Genomic DNA, 14,143 nt, shown 5'->3' with positions numbered 1-14,143 from the left:
AAAATATGAGATGAATGATTTGGGTTTGTTACATTATTTCTTGGGTATTAAAATTGATCAAAATGATGGAGGTGTGTTTATTTGTCAAAAGAAGTATGCCAAAAGTATTCATTCAAAATTCAAAATGGAGAATTGTTATCTCGTGATGACTTCATTTGTAGTAATGAAAAGTTGGTGAAAGATGATGGTAGTGGTGATGCTGATGCGGTACAATATAGAAACCTGGTTGGGGATTTGTTATATATCGAATACGAGACCCAATATCATGTATGCAACGAGTTTATTATCTTGGTTTATGCACCGACTAAGAAAAATTCATCTTGGAGTTGCAAAGAGAGTGTTGTGATACATAAAAGAGACTATGGAGTATGGTCTCATGTTTGAAAGGAATGATAGTGATGAAGAGTACGTATTTGATAGCGATTGGGCTGCAAGTATGGATGACATGAAGAGTACGTCCAGGTATTGTTTTTCACTCGATTCATGTATTATTTTCATGGGCATCAAAGAAGCAAGAGAGAGTTGCACATTCCACCGCCGAAGCCAAATACGTATCAGAAAACGAAGCGACCAAACAAGTGGTTTGGTTAAGGAAGATTTTAGAATACATGGGGGAGAAACAAGACATGACTACGGTTCTCTTTTGCGACAACAAAGCGACAATTGCTATGTCGAAAGATGCAATATTTCACTGTCGAACAAAACACAACAACCTCAAACATCACTACATTTGTGAAGCAATTAATGATGGAGAAGTGATGATCAAGCACGTAAAGACCGGAGATCAAGTTGCAGATATCTTCACTAAAACACTTCCTTGTAACAAATTCATCTAATTACGAGATTTATTAGGCATTACCAACAAAAACATTAAGGGAGAGTGTTGAAATTAATGTTTTTAATTAATTATTGTATTAATTAAGATAATATAGAAGGTTATAAGTTCTATTATTAATTCATAGAGAAAAGATATATCTTTATTATATATTTAAATACATAGTAATGGTACGATTGAATAACAGAAAATAATAATATTTAATTTTCTTTTGTAATCTCCCTTCTTTATTTTTTTCTTCAGCCCAACAATAGTATAGTAGTTAATAGTGTGGTGTATTTCATCCCACCAATTTTCTTAATCCATAGACAAGAGTAGAATGAGGGCGAGTCAATACATATGTTGACGAGAAATAAGAAGGAAATTGATAATTCAGGTGATTAAGGATAGAAAAATCGATTACAAATGAAAGTTTGGCCATGCGATTTCATCAAGCTGAAACAATCCGAGACGATCATATTATGACATCACAGAGATGTTAAAGAAACATGAAACTAATTGCGAAATCTAAACAAGTGAAGACTTCAAAAAATGAGGTGATAGTGGAACCAAAAGATTAAATCTCTTTTACCCTTTAAATAAGGTAAGATAAATATTAATTTAGATTAATACAATAATTTAAATATGGAATACTAGCGATTTAGAAGATCATGGTGGTTTGAATTTATTGTCTAAGTAATGATTGCCTGAATTTCGTTCAGGGATAAGTTTTGAAAAACAAATTTATAGCTGAATTATATTTGTTGCTATTCAAATTGTCTGAGAAAAATGATGTTTGATAATATGGTGTTGAGCATTAATTAGAAGCATACAAGAAGTATGCTTATGTTGTTTTCAATTATAAGAAATTATGTGCGGTTAAGCAATGGTTACATTTCTCAGATCGGTTCGTTGCATGAATAGCTTACATTTCTCATATCGGCCGTTGCATGAATAACATAGTATGATGCAGATCGGTTTGTTGCATGAATAACATACTATGATGTTGCATGAATAGCATACTATGATGAATTGAGAATGAAATTTGGTGAAATATTACAATGAATGTGTATTGTGCTCTTTGTAATGTTTTTTTTTTGTCCGTTATTTTGGTCGGATTTTTTAGCTGCTTGGTTTTGATTAATAGAAATTTTACTATTTTCAATATAAAACAAATATATTTTTTAACACAATAATTATATATATATTTATATTTGTCTAATGTTATGTTAATTGATACTAACAATTCTATAATCATATTTAATTGCGTGGTAACTTTCAATTTGTAATGTTTATAGTACAAATCCGGTATGATGTATAATTGTATAAAACCAACAAAAAAAAAATTGATCATAACAGGATCCCCACTACGTAGGTTGACATGCCTTGTGAAGCTGTTCTTTGGACATTACTCGTAATCGACTAGCAATTTCGGTGAAGGATGGCCTGGCTGGTGGGCTTGGAGCCCAACACTGCTCCATCAACTCTCTCCATTCCAGGTCACAATAGCTTGGAATGCTTGGCCTCAATGTGTTGTTAACAATGCCTCCTGCAAGAACACAACCATAAAATATTAGAATTCAAGATTGAACAAGGTTTTAATAATCATAAAAGAGTCATAATAATGTTTTGGACATTGATTTTAGGGAAAACCGCATTTTGATTCTCATTGTCATTTTCTGTGTTAACTTTGCTATTGTCATGACTCATGATATTAGCCAAGATTAAGGAGTTGTTGGAAAATAGTATAGACGTGATTTACTAACATAACGGGAAGAAGAACTGTTGGTTTTATAAGAAGCTTTCGATAAAATGAGACTCAGAATATTGTGTCTAGTAAATGCAGGGTGCAAACACCTCCAATAAAATCCATTGTTTGATGAAAAATCAGATCATAATAGTTTAAAAAATTATAATGAAAAAATAGGATATTCTGGTATTTTAATTCATGATTTGAAATACGGTTGTTGGATTTAATCAAAATAACCCTAGACATTAAACACGGCCCAAGATTTTGAAAGAGGTAGGAACTTGTACCTATAATAGCACCATAATGCATATTTGCATAAGGCTCCTCTACAGTGAGAATTTCCCATAGAACAATACCAAATGAAAACACGTCAACCTGCATATCAACCAAACATGCCATTTATTTATAGAGCTCTGCAACAATAATCAATTAGTTCTGGTCAACACTGAGGATGTAATGAGCAGAAAAAAAGTGTTCCCACCCATATTTTTAATGCCTTGTTTCTTCTTTCCAGTAGTTTACACCAATGAACAAATGGTTGAATTCTACCACTCAAGTAATATGTTAATTTCCCTTCCTACAACAACTACTACATCCTATCTACAACTATGATATTCATTACACCAGTGTCTTTGAGGTATTAAGGAGGAATAATAATGATCCTATCTGAAAACTGGTATTTTGTCACAATCTCAACCACAATCAAGATCCAATCAGAAATTTGTCAAAGTTAAAACTGAAAGCAATTTTTTTTCGCTTGGCAGAAGATTGGAATAATGATCCATTTTATTTTTTGAATCATGATCCAAGATAATTTTTTAGGTTTTGTAATTTTTGACAAACACAACAAATTTGGATCACGATCTACACACAAAAAATGACTACAAAAAATCTGCCCAATATGTACCTTTTCAGAAACCTTATTGCTGCTCCCATTCAATAGCTCTGGAGCCATCCATGGAAGAGTTCCCCTAACTCCACCAGAAACCAAAGTATTCCTTTTGATCTTTGACAGTCCAAAATCACCAACCTAAGAATCGAGGTATTGATTCACAGTGAATTAACGATTATGCCACAGATATGGACTATAGAATACCAAAATGGCAGAATAGAGTTTATAGGACCAACCTTGCAAATGGGACGTGAAGGATCTATCAAATCGACAAGAAGGTTGTCACACTTCAGATCAAAGTGCACAATGTTTTTTGAATGCAGATACTCCATACCAAATGCTGCATCCATGGCAATTATGAGCCTTCTACGTCGATCAAGATGCCTAGAGAGTTATTAATGTGGTCAGAATTATCATGAAGAACAAACAAATAAATAAACATTCAGAGGTTCTAGCAAAGGTGCCAAAGCCTATATATGGCTTCAGTTCATCAACAAAGCATTCACTGTTTAGTCTCATTCGTGATGAATTAAATGAAATCAAAAGAAAATAAATAATATTTATTTACTTTCTCCTATTTTTTAATCCCAGTTTTCTTGACCCTAAAAAGCCTTTTTAGTAATCATTTTGCTCACCTATTCTTCAGCATTACCGTCATCTTATTGTTCATAGGTATCTAAGGCTATTGTCTACTTAATTCTACAATAACTGGATTGCATTACAATTAAATTAATTTCAATTCTTAAGTTCGGAGAAATCATTAGAATTGTAATATTTTAGGAAACTAATTTAATCTTCCTACTTTTACTTCTTTTACTTTTCTCTTTATTTCGTCTTATTAATATAGTTAAATTACAAAATTAATAAAATACTTTAGCCTATGTTTGGATACGGATAATTGGAATCAGGGTTATAATTCCAACTTTATAAGAACTGGAAATAAATTTCAATTTCAATTACTATGTTTGGAGAAATAACAAATTAACAATTCTGAAGTGAGAAAGATTGAAATTTAAAAAATCATATATTCCATTGGAATTGGAATTCCAATTCTAACAAAGGATTTAGAATTGGACCCCCAATTCCGCCCAAACCAATCATAGTCTTGGTTTTAATCTATTATTAATAATTTTTAGAGATTAATATTAATCTATCAAATCAAATTAATAACACTATCAACACCCCGTCAATTTTATTTATTTATTTCCACCAAATTTATAATTCCAATTATTTATTTCAAGTCCTCAAACAAACAATGGAATTGGACCACCACAATTCCAATTTTGCCTCAGCCAAACATTAACCTAATAGTTAGTTTGCAGAAAATGAACAATTATATATTATTTTTTTATCAGGAAGATTTATTAGATTATAACAACTCCAATTATACCTAACAGAACTTGTATACCACATGCGTGATACTACCTGTCCTTGTGAAGCAAGACATGTCTCAAAGAACCATCAACCATATACTCTGTCACTGTAGCAAGTGTTCCCCCGGGTCCATTTTGCACCACACCATAAAATGCCACAACATTCGGATGGTGAAGCTTTGACAAAATATCAGCCTCCCGCCAGAACTCTACAGTCTAAATGATTGACAACAGAATTAAATTTTCATATCCAACTACATCATATGAACACAACCCATCAACTTTTGAGCAAAACCAACAAAGACACAACGAACTCTATTAAATAAAATAATCCCTGACTACAATTTATAGAAAATTCAGCCCTATACTAGGTGTCTTTCCATGGAGAAGGCTAGCAGAATAGCCCACCCACATCAATCAAGGTGTTTTTACTGATAATCAAACCTAAGGCATCATCCCCTTAGTTCATGACTCTTACCACTTACTCTAGGTGGGTAGCACTGTTAAATTGAAGATCATTTAACAGAGAAGTCATAGCATGTATAAACCAATTTTTGGTTATAGACATATGTCATTCAATAATCTATCTCCACATAGAATGTGTATCTGATATGCTATATGACATAGCTAGAACAATAGTGGAAGGAATATATACCAATCGCTCTTGCTCTGACAATCGAGCAGTAAAGCAGCTCTTCTTTATTCTCTTAATGGCAACATCTGTTCCTCTCCATTTACCATGATATACAGTCCCAAATGTACCAGAGCCAAGTTCTTTAAGTTCTTCAAGATCTCCATTATTTATAATCTGAATAATGTAAGGAAACAAGTATGAGTTTATATTAACCTACAATAAGTCATATGCTTAAAAAAAACATGAATATAACCACCAGTAGTGTGTAAAGAGGGAAATAATTCTTCACAGATTCAGGCAACAAGAAAGATGAGATAGACCTTATAATTGAAGTATCTTTCAGAAATACTGGAATTCAGTTGAGCTCAAACATTTAAGGGCTTGTTTGATAAACCTCTATCCCATCATCAATAACTTCTTCCATCAAATCATCAACTAAAATTACAAACTGTTACTTTACTTATAATATCCTTTTAAAATCTTAAATAGCCTAACGGCGTTTAGGTCGTTTTACCCAAATGAACCACTTTTTAAATCAAACAATATTTTTTGGAAAAAAGTGATAAAACCCCAAGATCAAAACAAGCTATAATATATCTATTGGTTTTAACTGGTCAAATAACTTGTGCCATCAACTGAAAAAAGTGATCAAGAAGAAAACAAATCCACATGCATGTTACTGGACCTGCAGAATCATTAATAGGCATGAATTAACTAGGAACATAGACAAAGTAAGACCTAAGATATTAAGTACTTTGATTATCAATTTATTACCAGCACAACATCCCTTGTTCAAGAATCCAAATCTAGGGATTCCTTAAAACCCGATTGATTACTAAATAAAGCAACAATGTTATTATACTTTTAAGTTTTAGATAACTTGATATCCCAGTCTCCTTGAGGTCCTAGGTTCAGTCCCGTCAAGCGGTGCATCTGGTTAAATTGGTTTAGTATGTCTGCGGGCTATGTGCTTAACCGGCGGGGAATAGTCGCACTCCGAAGAGTTGTGGAACCTAGCGTTCTAAAAAAACTTGATAAGGAACAAGGAAAAAGCAAAGTTTACAGAAAGGTACTTTTCACAAAATTGGAGAGAGAGCTTCTATCTGTGCTGAAACCTTTTTTCAATGATATTTGCTTAAAAACATATAGCATGACAAGTGGAGCAAATGAATGCATTATACCTGCAAGGTACTGATATCAATCTCTCCCAAAGATGGGTTTAAGGGAGGTGGGCCAACACTCCTGATCTCATCCTGGATAATATAAGTGGCAATCAGTCATGACTATACCAAATAGACATTATAATGAGAGTGTCATTAATAGTGAGACATTCATCTACCTGGGAAGGATTGTAGTTTGACACCAGAGTAAGATTCTCTAACGATGCACCATTCAATTCTTGGTGATCTTCTTCTCCACCATAGTTGATTTTGGAATCCACATGGCTTAATTGAATATCTGTTGTAAATTGTGAAAAATCATTAGTAAGAGAAACTTCTTCAGCAACATTTGGCAGTCCCGATGAATAACCAAAATGATCTTGGTCAATAAGAGACATATCCCCCTGAGCAAATCCGGCTCCAGCTAATTTCTGGAAAAATGACCAATGTTTAGGATCCTGATTTTTTATGTTCAAGCTCAAACCTGATCCATTCCGCTGCAATTTATTAATGCTAGGGAAGTCATCATCTGAAAGAAGTGACTTTGAGAATATATCAGAAAGGAAATCCAGTGGGAATCGATCATTGATATCAATAAGGATATCTCCGTGTTCTGGTTTGGAATCCCCAGACATGGGATCCCCTTGATAAGCATCCTTGGTTGAGCTTTCCATCCAGGAAGATGGTTGAGAACCTCCTTTAAAGTTATCAATTGCATTGTCCTCAGTCTTGTCAGGGATACCATGCAAAGTATCTTCATGGTACTTTATAAGACCCAATTGGTTCACAGAAATGGTTCCTTGACTTCCAACTTCAGTTCTTCCATTAACCAAGAGATCCTTCTTCATATCCTTATAAAATGTTGCTTCATTGTAAGGTCTATGCTTTCTACCCTCATCTATAGGATCTTTAACAACAGTATCTGAAAACACATGTTTCAATGACGGGGGCTGCATAATTTCATCATTTAAAACATGTGGATCTACTGAAGTTGGATTTTGAGACAAGATAAGCTGATCAGGGTGAAGGAGATTTTCATTCTGCAACTTTTGAACTGGATCAGAACTAAAATCTTTTGTTGTTGACCCAGAATGTGGATGGCCAGATAGCAATTGAGAACCAAATGAATCATCCGACTTTGATAACCTGATTAGTAAATCTGACTGCTCACGAGGGATCCTCTCAGAGTAAAAGGTCCTCCGAGGAAGTACTGATTCAAGGTAACTCAAATCTAGAGGGTCAGAGACAGAGTTGGCACATCCAGAAGTAAGCACACCATTATAAGCCTTGCATGAATTGTCACGAGATTGAAGAACCTGATATTCATTGAAATTGGCAAAAGATGAAGATATTCTTACAGGAACATGGTGTGTTTCCTCATTCTTTGATGACAATGAGAATTCTCCTTCTAGTTCTTGGAATAGAGGAAAAGGATCTTTGAGTTTTCCATCAACAGCCTCTGCCTGCAAGACAAAACTATTTACAGAAGGTTGTGTGAAATAATTTCCAAACTCCTGCAGGATTGAACCATCACTCTTCACTCTGGACATAATCAGTTCTCCTTGAGAGGGCAGTGGAACATGCCCCATAGTGAAAAGAATATAATCAGCATGAGGCTCATTATCTAGTTTATTGCCTGAAGTGCTTTTCATTCCATGCAAGTTCATGTTATTCAATGATCCTGTATCCAAGGAATTGACAGCAACAACATATTGAATCTCAGAATCAGCATTACTGCTCCCCAAACTAAAATGAGCATCATCTAGATCAGTCATGGAAAATAAAAACATTCTTAGTTTCTTTGACCCTTCTCCATAGCCTAAGATGTGACATTCCTCCATCATATTCTGAATATCCTCATCATAAGAGATAGATACTAATGCATCAAGATCCTCCCCAGGAAGCTGATACTTAATTACATGAGTGTGGCTATAAATAGCTATGACTTTCTTCCAAAGCTTCTGCCAATTTATGTTATTTTTTATAGAGAAAATATGGGTTTCACCCCCGACATACCTAAGTTTACCATCACTTGGCCGAGGAAGAATTCGACCACCAAAACTGCATAAGACCTTAATCTTCCTTGATGAACTCATAGTTGTCAATAGCGTATAGCGCTAAATAGCGCCAAAGCTGCTCATGGCTATAGCGTAAAGCGAATAGTGTAGCGAGGGCTATTTGAAAATAAAGCGTAAAAAACATGTAAATACTAAAAATAAAAAACATCACAAAAATAAAAGTTTAAAACAAAAAACCATCAATTCTTAAACTAGAAAAAGTTCAAAACATAATCTAAAATTCATTGTCATCATTTTCTTCATCAAGATCAAGATCATCTTCTTCATTTAAAATTGCATAATGTTTGGAATCATTCTCTTCTTCACTTTTTTCAATGTAATCAAATTCATCTAAAATATCAAATGTGTTAGATATTTCTATTGGTCTTTTCCCCCTTGACTTAGATGTGATTGCCTTCGAGCTTCTTAAATGTGTAGATGAAGAGAAAATAAGAGAATAAAGGATAAGAAAAGGCTAGAGAAGAGAAAGAGGGATAAGAATAGGCTAGAGAAGAAATGTAGAAATAAGATTAGAGGAAAGAAGAGAAAATAATTGGAAAAGACTAGAGAGGAAAAAATAATAAGAGAATAAAAGAAGAGTGCAAAGAAAAGGAAGAGTCAAAAAAAAATTTTGAAATTTAAAATTTTTGGGGAGATAAAAAAGTCATAATTAATATTAATTTTGTAAAAGCGTCGCTACAAGGGGCAATAGCTTTTGGCGCTATAGGAGCTATAGCTACAAAAGCGGGGCTATTTGAAAGTGCGTAGCCTATAGCCCCTTATAGCTACAAGTGGGCGCTACGCTACGCTATTCGCTATAGCTAGCGCTACGGGCGCTATTGACAACTATGGATGAACTATCAAATGCTCCGTAGTCTGATGATGTATGTGGAGCTGGTTGGACAGATCCATGAGAATAAGGTGTGTTTGAAACAGATGGTTTCCTAGGATTCACATGGTCCATAAACTCAAGTGCAAATTCCTCACCTGTCTGGATTGAATAATTAAGTATTGGTTTAGCCTCTTGAAAACTTAACTCCTGAGGTTTCTTACTGGGATCAGTACAATTTGGATGGCTTAGCATGAACCCCCTTGATGTAGCCTCATTGTTCTCTTTCCAAGGCTTTGCCAATTCATAAGGAAGCGGGCCACGAACTTTTGGCCGATCCATTATGTAGTGTTATCAATTTACCTTCCTTCGTATGTCAACTTCAATTCTGGAAATTTTCAGAAGGAGAGCAGTGTGAGAATCGAATGAAAGTCAATTATCTGTTGAAGCAGAAGTAGAAACTAGAAACCTTGTTCATTGTTGGATACATGAACAGTGGTAATTCAGCTCTCATCGTTTCTAAGAAATATTATACCAATGATAATAACATTTCAATAATTCGATAAAGTCAAGCCAAACCAAGCATTTAAAGCTAATCAGGCAGTTTTCATATTATTAACACAACTAACAGAGCTGTCAATTGAGCACTTAAATATACTACATGAATCATTCTTAACTAATAAAAAGAAAGAAACTCAAAACTCAGCTGAAGTGTGCATATCTTGATTCTTGAACTAGGGCATGCGAAATTGCGAGGAAGGATATCTCATCGATCAAATAGTATAGGAATCTTGATTTTTACCTCGAAAAGTGGCATACATTTGGTCGAGACAAGAGCACATGCATCCTCCATTATCTCTCAGATGAGAAATCAGAGTGAAAGAGAACTCAATAATATTATTGTTCTACTCTCTCTGGCGCCTAATAGGGATTCCACATATATTTTTCTGAAATTTCTGCAAGCTTGGCACTTTTTGCAGGGCGGAGATAACGACGGCTGCAACACCTCTGCTCTCTCACTTTCGTCTCACTCATTTTCGTCTCCTTCAGCTATCTCCTCTATGATGATTCCATTGATAAATACAAATTCGCCATTATAGTGATGATTGCTGAATCCCCGGTTAGAGAGATTTCAAGCCTTTATGATTCGCCAAATTGCTCTCCAGTGGGGCTATTTTTCAAAATACACTCTTTTAACTTCAGAACTTGTTTCATACATATACTCTCTTTTTTCATTTTCTTTTAAATAAATCATTTTTTATTATTATTAAAAGAACTATCTTCTTTTATCTTAATTGTCATTTGCAAAAATTAATTAAATAAATTACTAAACACTAATACGTAATATTATAATTTTAAAAAAATTAATTTAAAATTAATAATTAAGATCATATGTTTAAAAACATATTTAATTAAATTAATAAATATTATAGTGTAAAAATTAATAATAAAATAAAAAAAAAACAAATCACATAATTTAATAATTATAATACATAATTAAATATTTTATTTCATTTTGAATGAATTTATAATATTAATTTTTTAATATTCTAATTAATTATTTAAAATTAATATATAAAAACCATAAAAAAAAGACAAAAACTTAATAGCAAATTGAATAATAAAAAAATAGTCCCATTAAATTTATATTTATTCTATTAGACAAGGTAAAATATCAAAATTTAAAATTTATAAATATTTATTTTACTTATTATTTTCTCGTCAAATCTTTTAATTCAAATTCACATATTTTATCATATATTATCCTTCAAAAAAGTTATTATTGCATTTGAACCATTATTCTTTCATCCTCAAATTCGCACCACCATTTCATCAATCTCTCTAATTGAAATTTACATATTTTATCATATCTTATCTTAAAAGGATTCCATTATTAACAATCACCATTCTCTCAATTCCCTTTAATTCGAATTCACATATTTTATTATATTTTATCATATCTTTACCTTCAAGACCCTCAAAGATTTTATCATCAAATTCACACCAACAACATTTTAATTTTAATTTTTATAATACAAACTTTTAAAATGTGTACCGAGTGAGACTAGGAGAATTTGAAATGTTAATTATTTAACTATTGTACCACTTATGAGAATTTAATTTATAATTTTTTGTATGCATATATATTTAAATATTATATATATATATATAATGAATACAAATAATAATGAAATAATAATGAAATAAATAATTGATATGTATATAGAATATATAAAAATAGTCTTATTTAAAAATTTAGATTAAAATATTTTTAAATTTTTATATATAATTATATATTATAAATAAAAAGTTCTTGATGCTACTAGACCGAAAGAAAGAATAACAACACCTCGCCATAATTGGATGTTAGAAAAAGAGTTCGCGATGCCTTCCATTTGTACGAATCGCTCATAGTCCCTCAAGATGAAGCTTAACAAAGACCAACCAATAATTAATACAAGAAAATTATTTATATATATATAAATATATAATTTATTTTAAAAAATTAAATTAAAAAATAGATAAAATAATGGTTGTAACCCCGAAAAATACCTTTTGTTTCAGTTCCATGAAAAACTTGTGGTTCGAGAAATTTTAACATCAGTTTGCGTGCTAGAAATTTTATTTTAAAATAAAACATTGTGATAGGATCGACTTAATCAATAGAGACGGGGGTCTGACGATTGATGAAGGCTTATGAAAAACGGTTTGAAAGAAATCTTGTTAGGGATTTAATTCATTTTCTATTCTACGCAAACCTTTGTAAATACTTGAAACAGAATCAAGTGCGGAATGTTTACTTGGGTTTGAAGCTTAAGATGAAAATGAGAAGATGACAGAAAAGAACAATACATCAATTTGTTTATGGATGTTCGGAACAAACTCAACTATGTCACCCCTTCTTCCAACCACCGGAAAGATTCACTATAATATGATTCGAATCAAATACAGTTTGCACACACTTAGCTCACTATTGAACAGAACACGCTCTGTTCAACTTACAAGATGAAGAATATCACTCAGCTAAAGGATGCTTTGATTTTAACTCTCTCTTGATTAACACACAGTACAATCAAGAAAGCAGCTCACAGTATGAATATTCAAAAACATGATTTCTCAGTAATTTCAGTAAGCAAGATGATCGACTGATTTCTCTCTTTGTAATTTCGGTTGTTCGTCCGTTGTCCTTAGGAATCTTTAAATATGCATAGGTACCAACGGTCGAATCTTCAAAATGATACATGACACTCTTTCATTGGAACGCCTCCATAGTACACAGCAGACTCTGAATACAAGGATCGTGGCCGTACAAAACGAGTAGTGCGCCGAATATTCTTCAGAGATTTACAGCTGTAGCACGTGGGTAGGCGGGTGCTAACTTCAAGCAACTACTTAAGCAAAGAATTAGACGTATTTCAATTAAACGACCTCGTCTAATGAAATCAAACGTCCTCGTCTAATAACAGAATCCATTAGACCACCTAGTCTAAAGGGATTAGACTTACGTCTAATTACAATCACTTCAGGCTAATCTGAAGGAGTTAGACTGTACATCTAACTTTCACCAGTTAGACTGCACGTCTAACTTTCTCTTTCTATTAGACTACACGTCTAACTCCACGAGTTAGACTGCACGTCTAATTCCGTTCCACTTCAGACTAATCTGAAGGAGTTAGACTATACGTCTAACTTTCACAATTCATTAGACTGCACGTCTAACTCCGCTGAGTTAAATTGCACGTCTAATTCCGAATATATTAGACTGCACGTCTAACTCCACGAGTTAGACTGCACGTCTAATTCCGAGATCCATTAGACTGCATGTCTAACTCCACGAGTTAGACTGCACGTCTAATTTCGTTCCACTTCAGACTAATCTGAAGGAGTTAGACTATACGTCTAACTTTCACAATCCATTAGACTGCACGTCTAACTTCGCTGAGTTAGAATGCACGTCTAATTCCGAATATATTAGACTGCACGTCTAACTCCACGAGTTAGACTACATGTCTAATTCCGAGATCCATTAGACTGCACGTCTAACTCCACTGAGTTAGACTGCACGTCTAATTCCGAATATATTATACTACACGTCTAACTCCACGAGTTAGACTGCACGTCTAATTCCGAGATTCATTAGACTGCACGTCTAACTCCACGAGTTAGACTACACGTCTAATTCCGAGATTCATTAGACTGCACGTCTAACTCCGCTGAGTTAGATTGCACGTCTAATTCTAAGATCCATTAGACTGCACGTCTAATTCCTCCAGTTAAACTGCACGTCTAACACCGCTTAGTTAGACTACACGTCTAACTTCGCTAATTAGACTACACGTCTAACTTTGTGCATCTAATGCCAAATAGGTCTAATGAACCTCATTAGAACCAAGTCTAATCAAATTGTTCTTCAATACACCTGCATAAAAAACAATTAGACGCATATATAATTCATTCATCATTTCATCATCAAAATTCCAATAGTCAAACTAGTTCAACATATGGTCAAAATAATTTGACCCAACAATTTCCCCCTTTTTGATGATGAGATTGAAATCCTGCATAGATAACAAATTAAGCATTCATCATATAAATGCAGAGTAAAACTTGTTCATCCATAACACATAACCATT

The 14,143-nt window shown here is 33.3% G+C and overlaps 1 protein-coding gene across 1 annotated transcript; it reads right to left on the bottom strand.

Moving 5' to 3' along the window:
• Positions 1–2,060: 2,060 nt before the first annotated feature.
• LOC124940564 lies at positions 2,061–10,647 on the bottom strand. Its single transcript, XM_047481089.1, has 10 exons — positions 10,312–10,647; positions 9,538–9,897; positions 6,803–8,714; positions 6,645–6,716; positions 5,485–5,637; positions 4,882–5,045; positions 3,693–3,840; positions 3,472–3,594; positions 2,852–2,939; positions 2,061–2,363 (listed from the first exon to the last, which is right to left on the bottom strand). The coding sequence occupies exons 2-10, from the start codon at positions 9,849–9,851 to the stop codon at positions 2,182–2,184; spliced, it is 3,156 nt and encodes a 1,051-aa protein (XP_047337045.1). The 5' UTR covers positions 9,852–9,897; positions 10,312–10,647; the 3' UTR covers positions 2,061–2,181.
• Positions 10,648–14,143: the final 3,496 nt, after the last annotated feature.

Source organism: Impatiens glandulifera, chromosome 5, assembly GCF_907164915.1.
Source record: "Impatiens glandulifera chromosome 5, dImpGla2.1, whole genome shotgun sequence".
Classification (NCBI taxonomy): Eukaryota; Viridiplantae; Streptophyta; class Magnoliopsida; order Ericales; family Balsaminaceae; genus Impatiens; species Impatiens glandulifera.
This window is presented reverse-complemented; position numbering and strand designations above follow the sequence as displayed.